Source organism: Dermacentor andersoni, chromosome 8, assembly GCF_023375885.2.
Source record: "Dermacentor andersoni chromosome 8, qqDerAnde1_hic_scaffold, whole genome shotgun sequence".
Lineage (NCBI taxonomy): Eukaryota > Metazoa > Arthropoda > Arachnida > Ixodida > Ixodidae > Dermacentor > Dermacentor andersoni.
In genome coordinates, this window is record NC_092821.1 from 15,416,729 (window position 1) to 15,444,045 (window position 27,317).

At 45.0% G+C, this 27,317-nt stretch overlaps 3 protein-coding genes across 4 annotated transcripts in view; 1 reads left to right on the forward strand and 2 right to left on the reverse strand.

The window, feature by feature from the left end:
* The window catches only part of LOC126526646 (MIF4G domain-containing protein-like), a 102,527-nt gene that overhangs the window by 39,426 nt on the left and 35,784 nt on the right, over positions 1-27,317 (reverse strand). The window lies entirely within an intron of this gene.
* Positions 2,760-7,427, forward strand: LOC140219935 (uncharacterized). Its single transcript, XM_072290114.1, has 4 exons — positions 2,760-3,210; positions 5,302-5,309; positions 6,165-6,372; positions 6,971-7,427. The coding sequence occupies exons 1-4, from the start codon at positions 2,760-2,762 to the stop codon at positions 7,360-7,362; spliced, it is 1,059 nt and encodes a 352-aa protein (XP_072146215.1). The 3' UTR covers positions 7,363-7,427.
* LOC140219936 (uncharacterized) lies at positions 18,623-25,701 on the reverse strand. Its single transcript, XM_072290115.1, has 5 exons — positions 25,574-25,701; positions 25,420-25,484; positions 24,653-24,712; positions 21,793-21,921; positions 18,623-18,980 (listed from the first exon to the last, which is right to left on the reverse strand). Exons 1-5 carry the CDS (start codon positions 25,699-25,701, stop codon positions 18,676-18,678), a joined length of 687 nt encoding a protein of 228 aa, XP_072146216.1. The 3' UTR covers positions 18,623-18,675.

Here is a 27,317-nt window from a genome sequence, read left to right on the forward strand (position 1 = left end):
CTCTGCTTTTATATATCTGCGGTAACTAATAAAAGTATTGTTTTCTTTGCACTTAGCGTGCGAAGAGTACTCGCCATATACAACGACATGAGACGACACCGACGATTCCAGCAGAACACTTCTTGCAAATTTGGGACCTTATAGCGTTAAATTATTCCAATATGTTTTTATTCCAATCTCCCGACGTCAAACTTCCGTAACTGCTAATGCAAGCATCGGGCGGTCATCCGCAGGGTTGTCTGAAGAGACCAATCAAATGCTCTGCTCATTTATAGGAGACTACCTTGGTTTAAAAACCAATAACATTTCCTACACTGAGCGGCTTGTGTTGTCTAATTGGCTGACAAGAGACGAGGAGCACGCTCAAGTGGAGAGGGATCCGATGGGAACGCGCCAGCGCCCTGAAAATCGATAGCCGCATGAAGAGGGTTGTGCCGGCGTCTGTGATTGGTCCGATTTCCCTTGCTTAGCTTGAGGTGGCTGGTCGAAAATCGCGGCGGTGTACCACGGAAGGTTAATAATGCCACTAAAATGGGTCCTCAGCAAAGAAGAGTTGGCAGAGCGAGGTCGCAAACGTGCCGAAAGTGCTCGAAAAAGTTACGCGGTCACGCAAAAAGTTTATTGTACGCAAATAAACCCATGCTCTCCGGCAGGTGCGAGTAGCCAGTGCCTGAGCGATTGGCGGCAACCATCTTTTATTCCTTTCGGAATGGGGAAGCCTGTGGCTATGCAGAAAAAAATTCAGTTTTGTTCGGCACATTAATGCATCTTTAACGCGTACACGTCACTCTGACGCGGAGAGGTTCCGCGGTTTTGTGACAATGCGTGACAAGCAGGTGATGTAGGCGCAGCCCTAAATCTTTTGACCAATAGCCGAGGTCTAATAGCGAAAAGGCGTCGAATCAGAAATTACTATTTTTCTTTCGTTCAGTCCAATTATGCATAATCAGTGTGTAACATCATATCAGCTGGGTAGCCATCGCGGATTTCGTGACGTCGTGTGACAGTCAGGCCACGTGAGGCTGGTCCAAAATGTTTTCGACCTATTGCGGTCGGCTGATTGCGGAATCAGAATAGAAAAGTTTGGAACAGCTTTACGTTATAGCGCCTTTGAACTGCTGAACTGTTCCTCTGTAGCAGCTCTATCTGGTAGCACTCAGGAAAGTACAAAAACCAAAGCATTCCTGTCTTGAAAAGTACTCAAACCGTCTGGCTGGTTATCTGGAGGTTGTTCGACGTTGGTTATTGACGCTCCTGAAGGCACGACATTTCAGGCGTCCTTGAAAGGTCTTTTTCGTAAAAACAAGGCTGGTTGACAACATTTAGTAAACTGCTCTCTGTAGGAAATACCTCTTTTAATATATATTGACATGCGTTCAAGAAAACCTGCAAGGCAAGGTAAATGATAAAGCATCAATGCTTAACACTCACAAACCGCGCACCTGATGTATATGCATTACAATCGCAAATTGACATTCGCTTCCAGAGCACAAGAACTCAGTAATTCGTCAGGATGAGTTTACGATATCTGTTTGCCTCCATATGTGTCTCCGTTTAAGGTCAATTATGAAGTGTGATGAGTGACTGCGCTCGAGCTTCGCTGCAATACCTTGCTTTGTGATGTTTTTCTGAGCGCAACTGAAAGCCAAACGTCGCAAATCTGGCGTGAAGGAGAAAGGCTGGCTCCACCAATACCATTGTTTACAATTAACCCACACTGGCTTCAAGAAACAATGCTGACAAACAGACCAATGCTCTCCAGGGGCAGTTTGAGAGCAGAGGGCAAGAAACTGCCAGTTTCGCCTGGAGCGCGGAGCATCCACAGCGATAACAATCTTACGCACTCGAGCTCACTGGTCGCTAATTCATCAGTAGAGGGATAGAAATGTATCGACGTAGGATCCGTGGCAACTATCGCTTCGAAACGGTGCCCTGGAAGCAGCTGCCCGGAGTCTCACAACAACACCGAGGCGATGCAGAGTGCTCCAGCGCGGGCTCCCCGCTGAGGCTTGTTTATTGAAAAGTTAGTGGCGCCACCTTCAGCTGAATGAGCGGCCCCGAACGCTTGTCGCGTTGGAGACCCGACCACAGCTGCAAGCAGCTGTGACAAACGTTTCACCCCGCTGCATCTAGTTTCGATACTCGGTGCCGGAAACAATGATTTTGTTTTTCACCGATCTGCAATAAATAAAATGGAGAGAGTCACAGAGACAGTGCAAACGACGCAACAACGACGGTGCGTCGAGCTGACGACAGCTTGTCAGCCCACAAGCTCGGTTAAGCCAATGGGCGGTCGGAGCTTTAGGATAAGGTGACAATAGAGAGGTTTAGCTTGTCCGGAAAGCCGCCCCGTGGGCGTATTACCTGATTCTCGGTTACCGTTTTATCGGGTTGCCGGATGAAAGCGAGCAATCGAGTTTTAGCATGCTTTCCGTACGCCCGCTCGCCCCCAACGCCCGCTACGTTCCTAGCTCAGATTTACTGCCAAAAACTGACACTCAATGAGCCATGCTAAGTCGTGTTTTTTTTTCTTTATGAAGTAAGTAATTTGCCCGCTTTATTATTTGAACGAAGCAATAAACAAACATTTGTCTTGCGTTTGCTACGCGCCAAAGTAGCCAACATGAAGCCTTGCCAAGACAAGCCTGAGCCACGTCTGGACGCTGATCGCTCCTTTGTGACTTACCCAGGCTATAAGCAAGCACTCTCAGTAATTTGCCTTTGAATTGTGCGCACAATTGTGTCTGTGTTCATCAGCGATGCCGTATAGCGTGCTTCACGACGAACTGCTGCTGCGATCTCTGCACTGGGACGAATTAGAAGATGTGCACTTGCTCCCAGTGGAACCACGGCGGGATCTTCGGAAGCATGGCCTGCTTAATTTGGATGCCATGGACAGCACGTTGTTCTACCGGTCGTTCAGGTTCGAGAAATCGGACCTGGACGATCTTCTGACCGGCCTCCTGATTCCAGAAGAGGTAGAGAGCGCTCAACGGGTTCGAGTTCCAGGCCGCGAGGCGCTGTGCATGACGCTGCGGCGTCTCGCCTATCCGAACCGCTTGTGTGATCTTGAGGTGTTCTTCAGCCGCCACAGTTCGGTGATATCGAGTGTGGTGTCTAAAGTTTTATCTCACATTGAATACTACCTTGGACACCTCCTAGCGGACCTCACGGAGCACAGGCGGCTCAACCTACAAAACCTACAAACGGGTTCGAGTTCCAGGCCGCGAGGCGCTGTGCATGACGCTGCGGCGTCTCGCCTATCCGAACCGCTTGTGTGATCTTGAGGTGTTCTTCAGCCGCCACAGTTCGGTGATATCGAGTGTGGTGTCTAAAGTTTTATCTCACATTGAATACTACCTTGGACACCTCCTAGCGGACCTCACGGAGCACAGGCGGCTCAACCTACAAAACCTACAAACGGGTTCGAGTTCCAGGCCGCGAGGCGCTGTGCTTGACGCTGCGGCGTCTCGCCTATCCGAACCGCTTGTGTGATCTTGAGGTGTTCTTCAGCCGCCACAGTTCGGTGATATCGAGTGTGGTGTCTAAAGTTTTATCTCACATTGAATACTACCTTGGACACCTCCTAGCGGACCTCACGGAGCACAGGCGGCTCAACCTACAAAACCTGGAGCTGTTTTCCCAGGTAAGAGCACGCTTTCAGCAGAAGTGTAAAATACACATCCATCCTGTTCCCCCACACCCACTTTCCTTAGTGCGTACTTTTTCTTTTGATTTAAGCGAAACCACCTTTGCTCTTCCTTCGACGTTCCCGCGGGGATACCCGAGAGCGTGCAGAATACACATGAGCAGCAGGCTAGAGGGGCAAAGGCGACGCCAGGAAGCATGCCCTGTTTGGGCATGAAAAAAAAAAAATATGCATGTTCAGTTAAGCCAGCGACGCATTTTTTTTTTTTTTACTCTCTGAAAACGGGTAACGAAACGACCTAATCAACAACATTGGAAAATGCAACGCGGTAGCTTCTCGAAGCAAGCAACTCGGGGACATATGGCTGAAGGCTTTAGGGTTTGGCGAATTCGCTGTCGACGAGCAGAAGTATGCCTGCATACATCGCGAGTCGACGTCGTCGTGCTAATGCACAATGCGGCTTGTCCACATGCCATATAGAACTAGAAAAATTACAGCTTCATAAGGTATGCCATGTTCTTTCTCAGCAAAGGAACCTGATATAGATGTAAAGGAAAGCCTTGTTCTAAATTTCGCTGTAGTAATCCCAAAGAACATTGCACTACAGCTTTTGCCTCCATACAGGATTTAACCAGCCGTATGAGACCGCTGCAGGTGAACAGTGTGTGTCTTACGCTTGTCCTGTCACCGTTGCTAACACGTGTCGTACTATGGCGCGAACAGGCACACCACGTAATCAGTGTGGTCCTCACTTTCAACTATGTAGTAATGAAATGAGTGAACAGCCTCTTTGCTCTTTGCTCATGGCAGTTTGCAAGGCGAAACTACAAATGTATGAATGCTTCAAAGCAAGTGAATGTGGGTGTCATCTGGAGGTGCTTTATGGAATTTCAGAATTCGACGCAGCTCTCATTTCATCGGAAATGAGAGCTGTGAGAGTATTAATTTTAATATGCGCACTGGGCAGTGCTAACTTAATGGACGGCAAGGAAATTGTATTTAAGGAAAGCCGAAATGTCCTGGCTGCCGAATTTTATGGACGAGGCCATTGGTGTAAACATTCTGCGCTGACACTTGAACACACCTTTGCCTAAATTCAGAGCTAGTGGTGGTAACGATCATTGTTTTCACAAAGGGTACTTAAATGCTAAACCTCACACAGTATGTTCCATACTTTTCCATTACACAGCCCTTGCTCACAACCAGACCGTGACATCAAGGTGACACTAATGTGCAAGGTGCAGTCCAGCACATAAACAGTTGTGCCACGATGCAGTGCACTGTGTGAGGTGGTGACAGTACACAACTTCCCACTGAATACAAATTGTGCAGGACAAACCGTAATAAAACATCTCACTGTGTATTCTTTCTACTGCGTAGACAAACACATTTTGCACCCAAGATAAAGGTTAATATCATTTCAACACTGTCATACTTCACAAAACCTTGAACATAAAAATTCGGCACTAATTAATGGTCAGGTAGTGCCAGAATTAAAGGAAGCTTTGCTTCAACTGATTGCCATAGCATGTGGGATATGCATGCTTTTTCACCTATGTTGTGTGCTTGTATGGGTTTGTGTTTAAGAGAGCGAGGGAGAAACTTGCTTTATTCTGTTGTAGTGGTGCTAGAGTTTTAAGTCATGTCAAAAGTGCAGGAAGTGAGGTATGCTTGTTGCATCTTGAGCAGCAGTGCTGGCTGAGGAATGAAGTCTAATCCATGCTGCAAGGCATATGTACACTCTTTAGGTGTGTGCACATGACAAGGAATGTAGTCACGAGCGCTCCCAGCTAATGTACCTTCATGTTGCGCTTGTGCATACCGGTCAAAGCATCATCCGGTGAGAAACCGGTACATTGCACGAGCAAAAAGAAGAATGAAAGGAAATGGTCTTGTTGCCATGGTAACTGGTACACAGTGCGCTCTCTTATCATGCACAGGACCAACGTGGATATTTCTGCCTGGTCAGTGGCAGGGTGGTATTCATTACTTCTGGAAAACAAAATAGTGAGCCAAGAAGATATTCACGTGTTTAAATGCAACAAACTTTTAGTTGTGAGTCAGCGCTCGTCTTTGTCTATTCTTCATCCGTGTTTTTAGTGCACGCTGTGTGTAATAGTTATGAAGAAGTGTGTCGTTTCCTTACCTTCTAAAATAGTTCTTTTTGTACTTCGCACGTAACCATGTGCAGATGACGAAGATTTGGCAAAGGAACAGTCAAGTAAATTTGTTTGTTGCACACAAGTGCATGCATGAAACGACGCCACAACAGCGGACATTTCTACTATACAAGAATTGCCACCTCCGACGTGACACACGTACAGTCAGAGCTACATCTTCTGGCACGATTTCGAAACAGGGACATAATTAGCTCTTCCTGCAAGGCACGATGTCCACACCTAAAGAGTGTATCTTACACTGTAGTCTAATCCTATTATGATCTTTTTCTCAATACGTTAAGAGTTTCTTGCTATAGATAGCTGTTTACCGCTGTTTCTTTTTCTTTTCTTATCAGGCCATTCACAGGAAAGGCGCTCCACTGAAGAACTGCTGGGGTTTCGTTGATGGCACAGCGCGACGAATTTGCAGGCCATCAGTTGGACAGCAGGATCACTTCTCTGGCCACAAACGGCATCACGTGCAAAAATATCAAGCCGTAATGTGCCCCAATGGCTTGATATGCCAAATGGATGGACCATTTCATGGTCGGCGCCACGATGCTGGTGCGTGAGGTTGCCTCTAAATGCTTCTCTAATGCGCCATGGCGATTAGCTTCAATAACTCAAATACCTAATCTAGCATGGTAATATTCAATGTTATAATTGCTACCAAGCTGCCTATGCATGTCCTGCCCTGGCGTGTTCCATATTTTCAGAACCACTTTACACTTACAGGACGACTTCCACCAAATATCAAACTATACATGTTTGTGTTGTTTGATTTTCTTGCTTACTTAGGTATGTCTGACCGAGAATTAAAGAGGTCGTGAACCACCCCTTGCGCATTGTGAAAAAAACACATTCAGCGGATAGCATACACTCCTATGAACATTTCAGCTAAATTTTTCAGTCATGGACGACGCATGAAGTTCACAAGGTTGCAAGGTTACCTTTTTCACAAACAAATTGTTTTCGAACAGAGGCCTTCTGCTCACCCATTTCAACGCTACCAGCACCTTGCATGCTTAATGGTGAAAATGTATACCCTAATAAGGTCCCTTAACTTTTCTTTAGCTCACGCACTGCTTCTGTTTGTGCAAAACAAGTGCATTTGCATGACTCTTTTTCTTCTACTCTCACAAGATCTGTAACTTTATTTCAGAAATTTTGAAGAAGACGGCCCTCTACTGGAACTTGGAGAAAGTCGCCCAAGGCCATGAATATGTTATCTATGGCGACCCAGCCTATCCACTCCGGCCGCTGCTCCTTAAGCCTTTTGGAGGTGCATCATTGCAGCCCTACGAGGCTCATTTCAACAAGCGCATAAGCACTGTGCGGCAGGCTGTGGAATGGGGATTTGGCAAGGTGGCAGCGGACTTCGCATTCGTTGATTTCCACAAAAATCAAAAAATGACTCAGCAGAGGGCGGGGCGAATGTATAAAGTTGCAACACTGCTGTCCAACTGCCGTACTTGCATGTATGGCAGTCAAGTGTCTACATACTTTGGCATTGCACCACCCTCTTTCAGAGAATATCTGGTACCTTCCGAATAAGTTGCCCGAGATAGTGTATTACAGGTGCGATTGCGCAACATTTTGACGGCACACACAGAAGAGAAACACACTACAGAGCGCTACTTGCACCTGTCGTTTTATTCCCTTGTCAATGGAATAAATGGGGCAAGATACTGGGGGGAGGTGGGGTAGCGACTAAAAACAAATAAACAAAAAACTTTTACAAACATGGCCATCTACTAATGCCAAGCCGGCTTTGTCATGTGAGAATTTTTTCTGCAGTCAACATCCCAATAAAGGAACCAGGATACAAAATTTCAGATTAGCACGTGAGGAAATCTATTTCCTTTGCACTAAGGGAGGCTGATGGCATGCTCACGCACATACTTCCCAAACGCACAATCTCAGCAGCTTTGATTATCTCTTGCGTCATTTGGCTGCCATCTTTGCTCACAATCTTGCATTTCTTAAAGAATGGCCGACATCCGCAGTCTGTACAATGTATCCCAAGGTGTCTGGCGACTGCTTTTGAACGAAAGATTAAAAGAGCATGATTATAACTTTTCAAAAGCAGTAGCCGGACACATTGGGATACATTGTAGAGACTGCGGATGTCGGCCATTCTTTAAGAAATGCAAGATTGTGAACAAAGATGTCAGCCAAATGGCGCAAGAGATAAAGCCGCTGAGCTTGCGCGTTTGGGAAGTATGTGCGTGAGCATGCCATCAGCCTCCCTTAGTGCAAAGGAAATAGATTTCCTCACTCACTAATCTGAAATTTTGTATCCTGGTTCCTTTATTGGGATGTTGACTGCAGAAAAAATTATCACATGACAAAGCCGGCTTGGCATTGGTAGATGGCCATGTTTGTAAACTTTTTTGTTTATTTGTTTTTAGTCGCTACCCCCCCTCCCCCCAGTACCTTCCTGCATTTATTCCATTGACGGGGGAATAAAACAATAGTTACAAGTAGCGCTCTGTAGTGTGTGTCATCCTTTGCGCTGATGGTCTGTTTGCTTTATGTGGAGCGGTCCTGCAAAGTCTAGTCTAGTTAACACCTTGAGTCATAGAGAGCTAAGACAGGTTGTGAAGTCAAGGCTTTCTTAATTTGTTGAAAAGCCTGCTTTTGAGTGGCATCCCAAATGAAATGCGAGTTGGATTTATGCAAGCGCTCCATCAGCGGGTGTGCGGTGTCACAGAAGTTTGGAATGAACCAATACGAAGTCGGTCCTCCTCTGGAAGTGCTTGAGCTCTATCATTTCATGTCATTTTAGCGATGGCTTCTATGTCCACGGAGTTGTTGAGCCGTCTGTGATCGCTCCCAGGAAGCTTGTACTTTCCGGAGATGTGCTTAAAGGGACACTAAAGGTTACCAGAAAGTCAAGTTAAAGTGGTAGAGCAATGTTCTAGAACGTCTAAGGCATCACTATAATGGCGAACAGAGCTTTAGTAACCGAGAAATTGAGGTAAATGCATGACACGATTTGAGACCCCCAGCGACATTCCGGTACTAGCCCGATGACGAAAGCACTCCTCATAATTTGTGTTACTAATACTCAACTACTCGTATTAAAAATATTTCATTCGATTATAAGACGGAAGAAAATGCTACTTGTCTACGTCTATTCGATTCTAAGAAAAAATAACATTTTGACGCCCTTCAGTAGTATGGGTGGTCGAAAGGTTTCGTTTTCGCTCGACTCTGCGCCGCGCACGCTTTGGAGTTTCAGTAGTTTCGTTATCGCGTCGTGCTGTGCGGGTTCTGCTGGCTCGCGAAACTTTCATTTGGAACAAGCAGCGAGAATGCCACGTCTATGTGATGTCGTGGGAAGCCCTCGTTGCTTTCCCGCTCCGGAGAGCCGGTGTCGAGGCCGCTGTCGTAGTATGCAACGACGCCGGCAGCGCGAGCCCTCAGCAGCAGGTCGCGCTCGTCTGTGCTCAAATCGCTGAAGTTGAGCCCAGCATCGCGAGACAATCTGTCGTTGTCAAGGTCCATTGCGACGAGCGTCGAAGTTTGCGTCATAGAATGAAGTACCAGCTTATGGTCGCGCGTTTCTCCTTCCGCCAGCCACCATACTCCCGCTTTCGCTCTGCTGTCGGCTCTGTCTTGGCTATGTTTCTGGCCGCGCGTTTGCGTTTTGCGCAGAAAAGCCGTAGCACCGTCTGTGGCCGCCGTTCTACTCACCGACGGCGCAACGTCACTAAGAGACCATGATGTCAGTACTCCTCGAACAGTACTTGAACTGCTCTAGAGGTACGCGGACGCTTCAGAACGTATTTTCTCTTAAAATAAGTTTCTCCTTGGCACGAAACAAGCGTTTCGAGGTTTCTGAGATGGTATTTCAACAGTCCACGTTGACTTAATAGTAACCTTTAGTGTCCCTTTAATTGCAGATGATGAAGCATGCGTGATGATCAGCATACAGTGGTGAAACGTCCCTTTTTGCAGCACTTTTGATGCTGGACTCTTATTTGGGGTATGTTCCTTGTCTACCACACCAGTGACAGGAATGCTATTCTGAGGTTGCTCAACTGTTTTGCGTTTCCTGTCGACACGTCGCGTTGGGCGAGTTGTATGCAGAGATCGATGGTTTCCGATGAGCCGGCAGCATGAATGTGCGGTTGCTGCTGAAGGACTTCCTCAAACTGCTTGCCGCAAAGTACTGCTTTCTTCAATGTGAGGTCTTGTTCAAGCTGTAGTTGTGTCACGTTGCGTTAGCATTTTAACCAGCTAACTAAGGCAAGTGAGAGCTGTATCACAGTTATCTCTGAATAAATGCTTGCCCTCTTCCCAAGTAGCGCGACATAAAATTTGCCATTAGATTTGCTGTTAGTCTCGTCAAATCGCTCTAGAGACTTGTAAGTGATTGAGTCGCTTTGCTGAGCGCTACCCATTGCTTTGAGTCAGTCACCAAAAGGACTGCAAAATCTGTAACGTTTTGTGATCAGAAAGACTTGCCACTTACAGTGCACAAACCATCAAGTTCGTATTGCGTTCGATGAATGCTTTGCTTTGACTTGGTCCTTGGAGTGTCCATCCAATGATGGAATTTACTCCGACTAATCCTTAGATATCTGTGCTCCATTCAAGTTCTCCAGTCATAACCTTCCAGAGATGTTCTGACCCGATGACCAAACAAAGTCCGGATTTGGCATTTGCTTCAAAGAAACGCCGCTTATCTGCAAGAAATTTGTCTTTAAGTCTTACTTGTCCCACAAAGTTGTTGTCGATGGATGGTGCAGAAACGTAGCGGCATATGGCACCATGATTGCTTGCACTGTGAAGACTTGGGCATTGTACTAGTTATGCAAAGCAACTTTCACGATTCTACGCCTTTCAGTGCCTGATGGAGTGCTGAAACGCACGGACCTGTGTTGAAAGCAATTCTTGTCTCACCAACAACCTTCGGTCGTAACCTTATTGCCAGACTAAGTGAGCTTTACATGACAAGATCTTGACTGGTGAACTCATGACATACATCTGAAGCAACAATTGTCCTAATCTAGCTGTTCCTTTTTCTCAGCCAGAGAGAGCTTAGCATCACAGGTTCGTGTGGAATGGTTCTTTGATTAGCAGAAGAAATGCGCTTCTCACCAAAGGCGCATTATGCAAAAGTGGTGCTGTGGTCTCGTGACTTTTCGGTGTATGTACACCTTCCGAACGCATGCCGCTTATGTGAAGCACTTCACCTGGCTTTCTAATTCTACCCTGGTAAAGTTGAGCAGCTCTTTCAACTTAGCTGCTACCATTTGTCCCGAAACATTTCCCAGAGGGTTGGCAATGCTAAGTCCCCTTAGCGCCTCTCTGCACTTCTCTTGCACAAGATCAAGTACATGTTACATGACAAGGCGTTCCGCATGAAGTCTGCCAGCATTCCCGAAAAATGAAGGGCTGGTAGGTTCGATGCAGTAAGGCAGTGAATATGCAGTTACGTGGCATCATACAACTTCTGGAGACCTTGCATCGTGTTCCCGACATGACATGCGGAAAGTTTCTTGGGTTGACAAGTGAAACTGTTCAGTCTTCTTTTGGTCACCGAACCTTTACGTAAGAAACTCGACGGCATCCACATAACATTCTTTGGTCAGTAAACCAGCAATCGACGCTGCTGCCTTATCTACAAGGCAATTCCTCAAGTAGTGGAACCTGGTCTTGTGCAATAGTGTCGCACTGCGTTGGACAGTTCTCTTCAGACTGTTCCCAAAATTCTGCTAATTGGGGAATGTCCTCTAAAAATTCGAATGCTAAGCTTAAGCAGTCATAATCCTAAATGCGACAATGCCATGTTAGTTGCAGCCAGATAAGGTTGAGCAGAAACTGCACTGCGGGTCGCATTCAAGTCGTTCCAAAGTGGCTGTCTGGCAGAGCAATTCGGCCAGCGTACCATGACCCGATTGTCATAATCTGCTGCAGTGCTGTATTCTGCCTCAAGCTCGTCGTCAGGAACGTGCCCTTGAATACTGGCATTAACACTTGAATTTCAAGATTGCTGCAACTCGGGCAGTCAAGAATACGTGTGAGATTGGCAATGTCAGTGTTGCAGTTGTTGAGCAGCACTTGGACGCCCCTGCAGCTGCTTGCTGTTCTGGGCATGTCAAGCTGCCCGCTTGTTCTTTAGATGGTCCATCAGTGAAACTCTTCAGCTGTGAGTACACAGGCGTCCGGCTTCCTTGGTGATGCTTGGGAGTGTTCGTCGGTCTCTTAATCCTCTCACCCACAGCGTGAAGTGGTCGAGTGTAAGGTCCCTTGAATCATGTGAAGGAACGTAGTGTCGTGCATGGGGTATTCGGCCTCGAAAATATAAGGAAACTGAGCTGACACAAGAAGTCAGACACCGAGCCATTTTCCCTTGCGTTTACAACGCCCTTTCTTTTTTTACCCACAGGTTTAGTCGGTGCACAATTATTCTTTTTCTACAAAAATAGAACAGTGATATTATTAGAGAGGTTTAGCTTGTCTGGTATTCGGGTAAACGCAGGTGGACGGAGTGTTGGCGAGGAGGCGGAAACGGGAGTGGCCTACATGGTGTAGCCACCTGGTAGCGTAGAGCTCGAACAGACGAAAATGGTTAATATTGCAGCAACCAAGTGTATTTTACATTGTTGCGGGTTTAAATTTTTGGCAGCAACACGGTTATGCCAGTGCCCAAAATTTACACCAGCAGCAAAGTGGAATACACTTGGTTAAGGCAATATTAGCTGTTTTGTCTGTTTGAGCTCTGCACCGTCCAGGCCGCTCACGTTTACGCCTCCGCCCCAACGCCCACCTGCATTTACCCAAATACCGGACAAGCTAAACCTCTCTATTCTCGTATTGTGCGAACTTTTTTCTTTTGCTACTCAAATTTATAAAATTCCTAGCTTCCATATTGAATTTAACACCACAGCAGTAAATTGTGCACACATAAACAAGGAACGTGTTTCGTTCCCCACTTTCGGATTAGTTGCAAATTTCTGTCACTACAACATAATATTCCTTTATTCTGACTGGGTATGATCACACAATAGTTTTCACAAATGAATGACTGCTGCAGTATATTTGTAAATTTGAAAACGTAACGTGCCTGCCATTGTTGCATTGCTCGCATGTTAAATGATGCGACTTTCCTTTATTGACCCTTTTCATGGCAGTCCCGTGGCCGCTGCCATGTTTTGATCATGTGGCGACGCATCCATTGCTTGCCTCAACTGCGTCCGTTGCCTCCGAGTTTACAGTGGGTGTGTATGACGCTGGTGTGGCTTAGCAAACCTCTTTTTTTTGGAAGGTGTCGTAGATGGTGACTGGGTGGATGACACGAAGCTTTGACTCCAGTTTCGGAGAACATGCAAAAGTGCTTTGGAAGTTGATTATGCTATGTCCAAACAGCGTATATGGTGCTTGTTTTAAAAGCAAGGCTAAATACATATTCCAAGCTATCCACACTTTCCGTTCATGAATTGAATCAGGATTAGTGTTTTGCTCTTCGTTCTTTATATGGCAAATTTTTTGAAGCAGCGGCTTGTCACATTTCTGACTCAAATTTCCTTGGTGCGGTCACCATCTGATTATTTCTGCCTAAACACTTGTGGGTGTGCTCACTTGCGATAAATTTGTTCTTGCTGCGCGCGAGGCTTGAAACGTGGCCGTTTTGTACATTCTAATATCTTGTAGCAAAGGTGTCTTATTGCTAGCAACTCGCTTACTCTTGTGGACCGTCACAAAGCATTCGGCTTCGACCATTCGTGTGTTATAATTGCAGTCCCTTATTTATTGTGCGTATATCGCATGCATATTCAAGTGTGTGCCCATTCACTTATTAACACATTGGCAATAGAGTAGGTGTAAGATTGCGTGCCAGTTGGGGTAGATGTTTGTAGATACTGTGCAGGAACGTACTATGACACGAAGCGGCGCTACTCTTTTTTGTGTTTAACGAGCGATACTGACTCTTGCCGTCATCCCGGGGCTGAAGCACTTTCTTTGAAGGTTAACGATACAACGCTGGTGGATGAGCAAATTTCTGTATCCTCGAAGAAAGCCGTACATCTTGAAGTGCCGATAACATGTGCGGACAATTGCAGAAACAGTCCACTAATTTTGCTGCACAGATTCATTCCATTCCTTAGTATGCCAGCCACCATTTTTGCAGCCAACTACTGTACGTCTTCAATCCACAAGATTGGAGCACAGTGCACTAGCGAAAACTCAGTTCTATTTCCAACAGCTGATTGTACAGAAGCAAGGTGGAAGCGGTAATGGTTTCATATTCGTGTGCTGTCACTGAGGAGACGTGCGGTGCGCCATCTCATTTCTCTACAACAAACTGCTCCATGAAAAGTGTCAATACGTTCGTTTACCATGCATATTGTGACATGCTGACGAAGATGATGATGTCAGCTTGGTCGGAAGACGATGCTCTGGACTTCGCGCGCTGTCTACCGTCTTGTCAGCCGCTACGATTATCGTAAATATCCTGTAAATATACGTCTGACTACTTTTAACGCCGTAACAATATGTACAATTTTTTCTTTGTTGTTTGTGTATGATGTACTTCGGCATGTATAGCACGAGACCCTTTGCGTATTATGTTTTTTTGTGTTACTCTGTTTCCTGTGTGGCTTTTCTTTGAACGTTTGTGTTGTGCATTGCCTGTGTTTCTAGACCTAGTCAAGCTGCTAAAAAGCAGCTTTTAGTCCAGAAACCTTTGTCTCAAATGAAAATAAAGCTAAATTGAATTTAGGTGAGTGAATGTCGGCAAGTTACTGAAACATTCATAATCTGCAACACAAAAGTAGCAAAAAAGTTCTGAATGTCGTATGTTGCTTGTATTGTGTCCACAGAAATTGATTAGAATTAAGGTTCACAGGCATGTTAACACAGAGAAGGCTGCATAGTAACATGTTAATCTGCAGAGGAAAATATAACGACTGATTCCAGCATGACTTTGGCTAATGAGCTACTTCGTTCGTGCCCCACATGTTGGTAACATCTGTGACATGCAAGGACTACAAGTTAGAGTGTTTTACATTTAGTTGTACAAACTAAAAATAAAGGGAAAAACCAGAGAACCAGAGATGGACTTCGCATTTCATGAAACCTAAGCCTCCTGGCAACATGGCAGCACGACAACGGACAAGAATACTCAGACAAATACTTTAATAGAGATGTAATTAACAGTGAAAATATTGCACTTCAAACTGCAATGCAGTGTACACTTCACTGCCCTGCCTTCTAAAGAATTGTACCATGATTTGCATGGACAAAGCACTGAACACACGGCACAATAAACAATTCTTAAATAAACAGAACTAGAATAGCAGTTGATGAACATGAAATTGACCATAAAATGTGACTATTCATTCTCATGGCTTGAAAAAAATCACAGCAAGGATATTGTACTTCAACCTGTGCAACACATTGTGCACTTAACTGCCATAACATTCTAACGCAGTGCACCATGATCTGTGTGAACTGAGATTACAAAAAGAGAGGGGAAAAAAATAAGCAGGGAATGAAAAATTGATGCATCGTGCATTCCGAAGACTAGGCATCCTCAACACGTGAGCAAAGAACTGAACACTTGCGATGACTCATAAATAATCTTTAAATAAGCAGAATTACAATAGCGTGGTCGACGAGGAACACGTGAATTAAACATAAAATGTGGCTATTGATTCTCATGGCTTGAAAACATCACAGCAATGATATTGTACCTCAACCTGTGCAAGGTAGTGTACACTTTGCTGCCCTGTCCATGCATTCTGAAAGTGTGCATCATGATCTGTATGAATTGAGACTCAGAAAAAAAAAGAGAACAAGAAATTGGGGCATTGTGCATTCTGAAGACTAGGCATCCTTAACAACACGTGAGCATCCAACAAATTCATTCCGAAATTTATTTTCTATGAAAACCACCAAAAGCTACGGTACACTAAGGCACTAAAGAGATAAGGCAGAAAAACAGCGCCTGTTTTGTGCTGCTAAGCTGAGAGTTTTGTCTAATGCGTGGCAGTGATATTATACTGCTGAGCATTCCTGCCTGATTGCCCTGCGCAATGATAAGCACAAAGTTTTCGACTGCGATTTGACAAAATTGTTAAATGATAAACCGAGGAAATTTTGGAAGGTCGTCAACCCTATTGAATCACGTTGTCACTCTAATGAATTCGGAGAAACCACTGGAGATCTCGAATGTGATAACACCTTTAACATCGTTTTTAGCATATATTTGCCTACGCCACCGGCCAGAACTCCGTCTACTATGCCTGCTATCACAATATTTCATGATGGAAATTTATCTTTGTTATATAACACTAAGCTTTCTTCATCCACAAGCGCCATTGATATTAATTCCAAGCTGTTAAAGGACACCAGACATACCATTACTACATATCTGTGTATTTTCTTTTATCATTCACTCTCTGTAAGTCACATGCCAAACGATTGGAAAGTGCAGTAGGTCGATTCTATCTTCAAATCTGGCAAAAGAAGATTGCCCACTAAAGTACTACCCTATATCACTAGAAGTTAAAAAGGCCTTTGCAAGACATAAAACAGGGAAAAGCGGCAGAAGATGGACTACCAGTCGATTTAATCAACGATAAAGGAGACATAATGCTTGAAAAACTAGCGGCCCTTTATCTGACTGTCCATGGACTTCAAGAGTCCCAGAGAACTGGAGAAATGGCAATATTATACTAATCCACAAAACATGACATTAAAGAATTGAAAAATTATAGGCCCATTAGCTTACTTCCAGCATTTTGTAATCGCCAAGATAATCTCCAATTGAATAAGGGCAACACTGGACTTCAGTCAACCAAGCGAACAGGCAGGTTCCATGAAAGGATACTCTACATTGGATCGTATCCATGCCATCAATCAGCTTAAATCCGCAGAGCACAATCAGCTTCTCTATATGGCTTTCATAGATTAAAAAAAGGCGTTTGATCCCATAGAGATACCAGCAGTCGTAGAGGCATTACGTAATCAAGGAGTACACACCGCTTATGTAAATATCTTGGAAAACATCTACCGAGATTCCACAGCTACCTTATCCTACACAAGTAGGAAGATACCTATCAAGAGTGGGGTCACACAAGGAGACAGAATCTCTCCATTGATATTTTCTGCGTGCTTGGAAGAAGTGTTCAAGCTATTAAAGTAGGAAGGCTTAGAAGCAAGGATCAATGGTAAATATCTCGGCAATCTTCGATTTGCAGATGACATTGTCCCGTTCAGCAACACCGGGGACGAGTTATAAGATGTGATTGAGGACCTCAACAGAGAAAGTATAAGAGTGGGGCTGAAGATTAATATGCAGAAGACAAAGATGATCATAAATAGTGGGGCAAGGGAACAAGAGTTCAGGATCGCCAGTCAGCCTCTCGAGTCTATGAAGGAGTATGGTCACCTAGGTCAATTACTCAGGGGACACTGATCATGAGAAGGAAATTCATAGAAGAATAAAAATGGGCTGGAGCGCATTCAGCACGCATTGTCAGATACTGACTGGAAGCTTACCATTATCATTAAAAAGAAAGGTGTACAATCAGTGCATTCTGCCAGTGCTGACATATGAGGCAGAAACTTGAGACTGACAAAGAAGCTCAAAAACAAGTTAAGGACCGCACAAAGAGCTATGGAATGAAGAATGTTAGGTGTAACGTTAAGAGACAGGAAGAGAGCAAACGGGTAGCCAATACTCTAATTGGCATTAAGAAAAAAAATGGAGCTGGGCAGGCCATATAATGAGTTGGTTAGGTAATCAGTGGACCATTAGGGTTACAGAATGGGCACCAAGAGAAAGAAAGCGCAGCCGAGGCCGGCAGAAGACTAGGTGGGGTGATGAAAAGAAATTCGCAGGTGATAGCTGGAATCTATTGGCACAGGACAGGGGTCATTGGAGATCACAGGAAGAAGCCTTTGTCCTGTATTGGACATCAAATAGGCTGATTGATGGTGGTGATTGTCATTAAGTGTCCCGTGCAAAATCATTCAGCATTTCATTTACTCTCATATCGTGGCATTTCTCGATAAAAATACTTTTCATTCATCCCAGCGTGGCTTTCAAAAGGGGTTTCTTATGCGAGACAACTGTTCATTTTCATTCATGATTTGCATATTAACTTTGACACCAACATACAAACTGATGCCATTTTCTTAGATTATGCAAAAGTGTCTGACAAAGTGGCGCATCAACGATTTCTATTAAAACTAAACCAGTTAAAGCAGTGCACCATGATCTGTACGAACTGACTAACAAAATAAAAAGAAAATAAATATTGAATAAAAATTGGGGCATAAAAAATAAATATTGAATAAAAATTGGGGCATCGTGCATTCTGAAGACAAGGGATCCTCTATGCGTGAGCAAAACATTGAACACTTATGGCAACTCAATAAATCATCGCTAAATAAGCAGAATTAGTGTGGCTGATGAGGAACACATGAATTAAACACAAAACCCGAGCATTCATTCTCATGGCTTAAAACCTTCACAGCAAAGATACACCTCAACTTGTGCAAGGTAGTGTACCCTTCACTATCCCATCAGAGCATGCTAAAACAGTGCGCTAAATGTGAAAACACTGTGTACTTAAATTTAGGTACACATTAAAAAATCCCAGGTGGTGCAAATTTCCGGAGTCCCACACTACGGCGTGCCTCACTATCAAATATTGGTTCTGGTACGTAAAACTTCCTAATTTAATTGTTTTAAAATAGTGCACCATGATCTGTATGTACCGAGATTAAGAAAAGAAAGAAAAAGAGCAGTGAACAAGAAATGGGAGCGTCATGCATGTGAATTGAGAGAAAAGAGAGAAAAAAAGAGCACTGAACAAGAAACTGGAGCATCAGGTACAATTAACACTATTTTTGGAGCTTTTCCGTTAAAGCTTTGATCAGCTCCAGCTGGGCAGTCTGGTACACCTGGCTGCTCCGCCTTTCTTCAAGAAGTGCGGCCAGCTCAGTTTTTCGCAGCTCAAGCTCCTGCTCCCTCAGCCTCACGTTGTCGTCATGCTGGCGGATGTGGAGCTGCATCTTGTCGTCGTGCTGGCGTATCTGGAGGGCCAGTCTCTCCCGGTCAAGTTCATGACCGAGCATGCGCATCTGCATTTCTTGGTCTGACCGGGCGTCCAGATACGCCAGGGTGGCTTCATTATGCCCTCGTGTGCCTGCACAAATCAAACAAGGAACATAAGAAATGTTATGAAGCGTTTCTGAATTTCATGCTTTGAAGCACAAGCAGTGCTTTTTTGAAGGCGACAAACGCAGCATTGAGTACAAGGACACACACGTGTGTCTTGTACTCAGGGACACTACAGTAAAAGCTCATTAATGCGACACGCGTTAATTTGGAAATTTGGGTAATTCGGATGGCTCTATTGGTCCCGGCCAAAGTGCATGGTAGTCTATGGGCCCAAACCTTCGTTAATTTGTCAGAATTCGGCCCCGCACCGCTTAATTCAGACAAATGCTGACGGTTGCCGCTAAACGAAAGTGTGGTAAAGCAGCGCAGCGTCGCCGAATGTCAGTGTCTTCTTTCTTTGCTCCACTGCGCCTTCGATGCCATTTTTCCTTGTGTTGTCGAGTCGGCATCATCTCTTCTTGCGGAGTTGTCTTTTTTCGTTGTGACCATGTTCTGCATGCCACCACCATCCTGTGCTACGGTGATGGCAACGCCGGCAAAGCGGGAGAAGTACGAAGCCAACAACTTGGCGACTAAGGTGGAAATTTTGCAGGCTTTGAAGAATGGCGAATTGCGACAGCACATGATGACCAAGTACAACGTGAAGCAGAGCACGTTGGGAACGTACGTGAAAATGAACAGATTCTTCAAGCATCAAGAAAGCGGTTGCGAACCGCAGCTTATCCCCAGCTCAAAGAAGCTTTGCTCCAGTAGGTTACTGACTGCTGCAACGTGCATCTGCCAGTCTGGCAGGCCCTAACTGTCAGTCTGGGCCTGCAGAGAACGCTACAATGGATTTTCATACTAGCCGACGTGAAATTCGCCATTCTCAGGGCGGATTTTCTGCGCCACTTCGGACTGTTAGTCGACTTGCATAACCGGAAGTTACAGGACCCTGTGTCACAAAGCGATGTAAAAGGCAAGCCTTCAAGACATACGCTGCTCAGCCCTATGCTGATCAAGCCAGCAGGCCCTCTTCGTTTCACTTCCATACTGAGCCAATTTTCTGACCAGACACACCAGCGCCAAGTGGAATCCCGAGTAATACACGACGTGTTTCACCACATCACCACTACTGGACCACCGGTTTACGCTCGACTATGTCGATTGTCGCCCGAGAAACTGGTGGTGGCACGACAGGAATTCGACCATATGTTGGAGTTGGGTGTCATCCAACCATCTTCCAGTCCTTGGGCATCTCCCCTTCACATGGTTCCTAAGCAATCATCCGGTGACTGGCGTCCTTGCGGGTACTATCGAGCACTGAACAGTGTCACAATGCCCGACAGGTACCCCGTGACACATATTCACGACATACTGGCACCTGCACAACAGATGCATTGATGCCTCCTGTACAGTTCTTTAAGGGGTCAACGTGCAACATTGTTTAAGGTACCATTAAAGACAAATAAATGGCCGTATCGAAAAAAATAATAGAACAGCCTGATCTGGGTGTGCAAACCCCCACCACCCTCCTTCTGTCGCATGCTAAATACAACACCCCTTTCTGAATGCATCAGAAGCCACAACGGGCCAGTAACCACTGTTTAGCTCACCCAAAAATGTAAAGTTTTAGCGTGGTCGCAGAACGTGAAACGCAGAAACGCTTATTGAAACCATGTATTACAATCAGCCACTAGGCCAATTTTTATGAAATTTGTTGCACTTGAGAGAAAAAAAGTCTAGTGACTGTTGGAAGCGAAACTATGATTTAAGGCCTGAATCTTTTTTTTTCGAAGACTTCGTAAGTTTGCAAAAAAATAAAAGCACGAAGTTTACAACTTTGTAGCTCTGTACCAAGAACAGATGCGCAGTTCTGTAAGCTACGCCCATTACAGCGCTCAAAACAAATTCGACATCAATTTATATTGTGCGTGGATTTACTACACTGTTTATAAGAGTACTGCGAAAGTCCTACTCACATGTTAGTGGTCTATTTCAGAACCATGCATACTATGTCAACTATGTCCGCTTTAAATGTACAGTTAGATGCAATTCACAGAGTTATATTATTTTTCCTTACTGCGCTACATCGCTGCAAACTTCACAGTAACCTTTTCAGAAAATTTTCGATTTTAAGCCATTTTTATTTTTAAAATTGACAGCGTAAATAAAAAATTTACTACCAACAGTCATTAGATTTAATCTTTTTCTTTGAGATGCAACAAATTTCATCAAATTCGGTGCAATGGTTGCTAATAAAAATGATATCTCATTTTCTGTGGATTTAGATTGAAGCTCCTGAGCTAAACCTTCCTCTTAAGGTCGCAAAAGTTAACTACGTGATGATTCTATGTTCCTTGCTTGCTGCATGGCTCGCTCCTGCTCTCCTTTCCAATTTTTTTTAGTGACAGCTCCTTGCACTGCATGCAGAAAACCAAACAGTCATGTCATGGAACTGGCCCAATCCTCAATCCATTCACACTAATTTTCATAATTGTCCACTCATACATGAATAACACTTCACACTTGCTACAATGAAAGCAAAAGAAAGCACCACGCAGTTCGCACGCGGTGTAACACTGCAGAACCACAAGCTCGACCATGGTCGGAATATGCAACTATCTGCAAACAAGTGCCGAACTGCGCAATTCACGAGCCTATGCTATGCGCCAATCCAACTGACGAGTTTGAAGTGGCCACCGGAACCGAAGACTGTGGTAACAACAGTGCGCAAAACATACGTGAGCGTAACACGAAGCACTCCACTGCATTCCACTGCACCCTACTGCCAGACTTGGTCAGTAAGGCAGACAAGCGCTTGTGACACCAGGTTCTTTGTGAAGAAAGTTATTTACCTCTCAGTGGTGTCCTTCGTACACGAGGGGTCGCTTGTATAGGGGCAGCAGGTGGCAATGGTCTGTTGCTGCTGCTGCTGTTGCCATGCACGGTCCCATGGCAGGTGCCCGTTGCAATTGCAGAAAGCTCTCAAAATGCAAAATTTAATATTGCCTGAGTGTGCATTTAGGAATTCTGTAACATCAGGCAGTACTGGCACTAACTGCAGTAAAGCAGTGCTGAAAATTGGCTTTTCACTTGAATTTCAGACAAGCAGTATTCACTCGACTAATGCAGCTTTGCTGAATTGTACATACTACAAACAGTATGACCATATAGGTGTGACAATACTTTTATAGGCAAGGGGACAGTTATATGACATACACCAATGTTGTGTTTAAAAACTACCATCATTACCAATGTGGCCTCACTTGATGATTATTATTTATGCAAGTGCTCACAGAAAGCATTCGGAATGTGTTAAGTAGGCAGTTGGCAGCATCCAATCAGTTATATTATTAAAGCATAAAATACTGGCCTTACTATTACTGGCTGCACTGCTAGTACCACAATGTATACAGCATGTCTGTGGTGCCAGAGGGAAATGAATGAATGAATGTGTGGTTTTTATTGGCGCAAGGGCCAGGTATGGCCAAAGAGTGCCATGCCAGTGTTAGTGATTTCGCAGTGGAGTGATACATTCTATTAAGTTGATGTGACGTGGCTGTAAAGGGGCCTAAAAAATAGTCGCTCTAAAGGCTGTAAAATCTACATGTAGTAAGGTTATGGCGATGGCTAACGACGTGTACTATCAGCCTTAAAGTACATTACGAAAATGATGATATACAAAGCATGTCAGAATCAAAGACTGGCCACAGCACTATGGCCTCACCAGAGCCCTTGAGACACAAGGTCCTGGAGGTATGTGTTATGCAATGCTGCTATCACAGCGGCATCCTCTGAAGAGAGGGAGCGCTACGAATGTATGGGACTAATAACATGTAGGACAACATCATTAAAGAAACTGACGACTGCTTTGACGTTAAAATGCGGTTCTTTGCCAAGAAACATAGCCGGGTGAAGCGGGATACAATAGCGCTATGCCAGAGGAAAATGTTTCTTTCTCTCAGCTTCGGCTTCCCGACACTCAAGTAAGATGTGGAGGACGGTCACCCTCTCCCAGCATCTACAACAGGTTGAAGGTTCATTTCTAGAAAGTATAAAATTATGGGTCCCAAATGTGGGTCCTATTTTGATATTACAGAATAGGAAATCTGTTCGAATAGGAAATCTGTTTTTGTTGCAGAGGGCCAAGAACCTAATTGTGGCTTTATCACCTGCAGTTTATTATTTGTTTCTATGTTCCACATGCATTGCCAGTGGTTTCGCAGTTTCCTTCGTAAGAAAGGCTTCGGATCTGTGACAGGGACAGCAGCGGTAGGATTAACAGCATGTGATGCAATTGATGTGGCCATCTGGTCCGCCAGAATGTTACCCTTGATTCCCCTATGGCTGGGTACACAGCATATAATGATATGATGGTTAGCAAGATAAGCTTTACACAGCTCGGAATAAGAGCTAAATAAGTACGGGCTTTTTATGCTTACAGATTGACAACAAGGCTTTCACGACACTTAGGGAGTCTGTATACACAACTGCTTGTATATACATACAAGCAGTAGTATATACAGTATATATATATACTGTATATACCTTATTTATGGTGCAAGAGGGAGTGAAACGAATAAGATAGTTACCTTGCAATGGCAAACGGGCGTCATTACCACCTGTGCCCACTGGTGACCTCTGTGTGGGGTTTTCGCGTGTGAAGTCACTGGGACTTGCCGGCTGCCCTTGAGGTGTAAAAAAATGGAGTATAAGATTTGCACATGAATCAGGTCATTGACAAATCTGCAGAGTACAATCAAACTCTCTATGTGGCTTCCATAGATTCAGGAATATAATCGATGTTATTTGTTTCTATTGTTTAGTGTTTTAACATTTTAATGTTATCTGCATGTTTAAGGGTCTAAAAAAAATTGTTCCCCGATATTTCAGAAGTCCTAAATCTGCCACTCACATCAGCAGTTTTATGTTACTGACTGACAGCTAATAATTGCAGTGTCTGGCAATATTTTCTCATTTATGCAGGACTACCGTATTTATTTCAATATAGGTCACCCTTTATTTTCTGGAATGGTATGCAAAATGACCTATTGCCTCATACTCATTGCAAAAAATTTTGATCTACATTCGTGAAAAAGCTAACAATATTTATGAGCTAATGGAGTTCCTTCGACGCGCAGGCCATAAAGTCAGTCTGGAGATTATCCAGACTAGCTTCAAGAAATGCTGCTATCCAACGAACTCGGAACACAGTATGAGCAAATGCACTGTTCTGTGGAAATCAGCAATGTGGGGGAAGTTTCATGAAAGGAAAGAATTGTGTTATCCATCTGAAAGTAGCCTACAGCGACTAGGAACCCGCCCCCTCCTTTTTTTTTCTTTAAAGAAAGCTGCACAGTTCCAAGAAAATTCATCCTGGCCTTGGGATTCAATCTTGGACTAATGCCTTTCCAGGAGAGTTCCTCCACCGACTGAGCTAACCAGAAGACAAGATGAGGAAGAAAAAATTGACAATTCAAAGCACCAGGATACTGATAGAGTAAACGAGTTCTGCGGAAATCCACGAAGTGGCGCCTATTATATGAGCACATTAACAATGTCTTCCTCAAGACAACAGGTAACAGATTACTTGAAGAATCGAGTACAAGCGGCACTACTTTACTGAGCTTTCATCACATGCACTGAGAATAAGGTACTTTTACATGCGACAACATGGCTCAGGCGATGCAGGCCATCCACTTGAGTCCCACCTGCCTGGGTCGTCAGGCTCCTCTTCTGGCTCCGGTACGAATACGTGCACGTCGCTGTTCTCTCCTACAGATAGAAAAGAGCATAAAATTTCATGAAATTTAAAACAAAACCAGTAGCTTTGCTAACACTTAGGGCAGGTTCCTTGTACTGTTTCCCAACAGTTCAATCATAGGGAGGCGTGCGTGGTGAAATGTTTGCCTAAAGAATTTGTGGGAGAAAACTGCATTTTCAAGAGGAAGCAGCAGCACAGTTCTACATAATTTACACATTTTAAAACGCGGTCCCATAAAAATTGCAGGCTTGAGGCATTTAGATTATGGTAATTACAGTAATTACTTGGGTCTCATGATTCAAAACTGCAGCTACACGGCTAAGTAAAATGAACATGGCATGCATACTTGAATGCAAGCTTTCAGGAAGCCACATAGCGACCAATCTTAGGTGTGAAATGAATAATGATAGCAATGCATATGGTATGGCACAAGGGCATGCAGCATTGTATTTAGCAATCGAGTTGAGTGCTAACATCTCAACTCATGCACGTCACCCCCCCCTCCCCTCAAAGAAGAATAAAAGAAAAAGTGAAGTATTAAGTCTCCTACCACAATCAGTAGAAGAGGCAGCGAAGCACTCCATGGCAGCTGTCTTGCGGGTGCTGGGCTGGCGCTGCTTTGCCCCTGCGGCGCTCGCAGCAGCGCAGACAGGCCTACCCTTATTAGTGCCGCGGTGGCTCCGCACCGCTGATCTTGGTGGTCGGTAGCTGCACTCACGTGCCAGGTCTGCTACCTGCTGTAGCAGCCTGTGCAACACCTCGTAATCTTCCTCCGTCCCTGATCTAGAAACGCAAACAGGCGCATTTAGAAAATTTGGCCGAAACGTGTTAGCTTAGGATATCGACGAGTAATAAACGTCTGGAACACTTACTTTTTCCTGTTTTTTATGTCGTCCCGCAAGAACTGCGCCAGGAGGAGGTCCAGCCGTTCTCTCACGCTACGGAGATTGCGAACCACTTGCGTGAGTTCGCAAAGTTTCCCGGTGATCTTCACCCACATCGTGGGTCGTCGAACGGGTTATGTGTTAGCACTTCTTGTAATAATATCGTCGCTCGGCATGAATCGCCTGCGCGAACGAACGATAGGAGGGACAGCCATTTTGTAGTTAGTTTTTTTTTTCTTTTTGGCTTGTCTTGACTCGGCTTATTTGGTCGTCGGTGTAGACGCGGTAATCTGGCCACCTGGGTCGGAGCGGACGGTACCGGGATCCGGCAATACGGTAACGCAATACGGTATCCGGTAAAGTCATGCGCATGCGCAGTTCGCACCCGGTAAAACGCCCCAATGCTAACGGGGCGGCTTTCCGGACAAGCTAAACCTCTCTAATAGCGCCGCCACAATTTCAGCGTTTTAGAGCGGAGCTGTATGACTACCCTCAAAAACATTTTTAAATGTTCGTGCCTCAACATTCCGCAAAGCAAACCAGTAAGGCATGTGCTGACACCTGGCGTACCAAGACGAAAGCTAGAGAAACAACGAATACACAGTCTCTTAAAATAATTCCTATAGAGGGAACTCTGGCGCTAGTTTCTACTAAGTAAAACCCCTTAAACTTCGTAAAGTATAGCCACACATTGAAGAATGCCGCCTCCTGCTCGCGCGTTCTGGCCGAGGCTGACACTGCGTCGCTATTGGCCTAATAGCATCACGTGGTTCCTCGCGCCGTGCTTCAGCGCCATTTTCGCTCGAGAAGAGTCTACGGAACGGCGAGGAGCGCATGTTGGCGCCGTTGCTACGCTCTAGCGGCGTAGGCGGCGCCATGGTCGAGAAGGGAGCGTGAAAGAGAGGAGAAACGAGGAGGAGTGAAGGCGGAGGAGGAGAGTGTGGCTACTTTAGGAAGTTTAAGGGGTTTTACTAAAACCCCTTGATAATTTGAAAGTACCTCCACTTCTTGAACTCTGCCGCTGGCGTGCGACCTCCTGGCTTCCTTCTTGCTCCTTGCGCGTCCCTTCCGCGAGAAGCCGTAGCGGCCGTTTTTCCCCACGACGATTGGTCTCCCTGCTGTAGCCCTTGAAAACACGCGGATCTTGCGTTTTGCTTGTGTTTTTGTTTTCTGTTCGCGCCATTTTTCTTCTCAGCACGGCTGGCTCGCCGCTATAGCTCGGCGTAGCGAACTTTGTAAGCTGTGTTTCCTGCGCTCTATGCTAGCGCGATGCCGTGCTGCTGCGCATAAAGCTGCTGCAAGAAATCTGGACATGGTTATGTAGTTTTTATTACACCACAAGGAAAACGTGACGGCTTGCCCAGGAAGCAGTGGCTGCATAAAATTGGCCCAAAGAACAGTGTTGTTTGCAAATTGAGGCATCTTTCTTATTGCTCGGTATACCCCCCCCCCCCCCCCCCCCGAAGCATCCCCTTCTGCTGAACTTCTTTTTATTCTTTCGGCCAGCTCGCCAGCGTTCTTGCTGCGGCAATTTGTACGTCCTCGGTGTGCTTAATATTCTGCTGGGGCTCCATCACGTCGCGCGTCGCCAACTATTGTTATTCAGTCGAAAATGATGCACCATATATTCTCCTTTCCGCTGTGAACGTTTATGTGCGAAGATGCAGCGTCTCGATGGCACTTTTCGCGATTGTTAGGATCCGTTGCCTGCTTTACAGAAGATTGAAATAGT

Coding starts and splice junctions, on each gene's coding strand:
- LOC140219935 (XM_072290114.1), top strand. CDS start 2,760: ATGCCGTATAGCGTGCTTCACGACGAACTGCTGCTGCGATCTCTGCAC. Junction 6,373..6,970: donor TGGTCGGCGCCACGATGCTG/GTGCGTGAGGTT, acceptor ACTTTATTTCAG/AAATTTTGAAGAAGACGGCC.
- LOC140219936 (XM_072290115.1), bottom strand. CDS start 25,701: ATGTGGGTGAAGATCACCGGGAAACTTTGCGAACTCACGCAAGTGGTT. Junction 25,485..25,573: donor GACATAAAAAACAGGAAAAA/GTAAGTGTTCCA, acceptor TTGCGTTTCTAG/ATCAGGGACGGAGGAAGATT. Junction 18,981..21,792: donor ACGAAGGACACCACTGAGAG/GTAAATAACTTT, acceptor TGATTTGTGCAG/GCACACGAGGGCATAATGAA.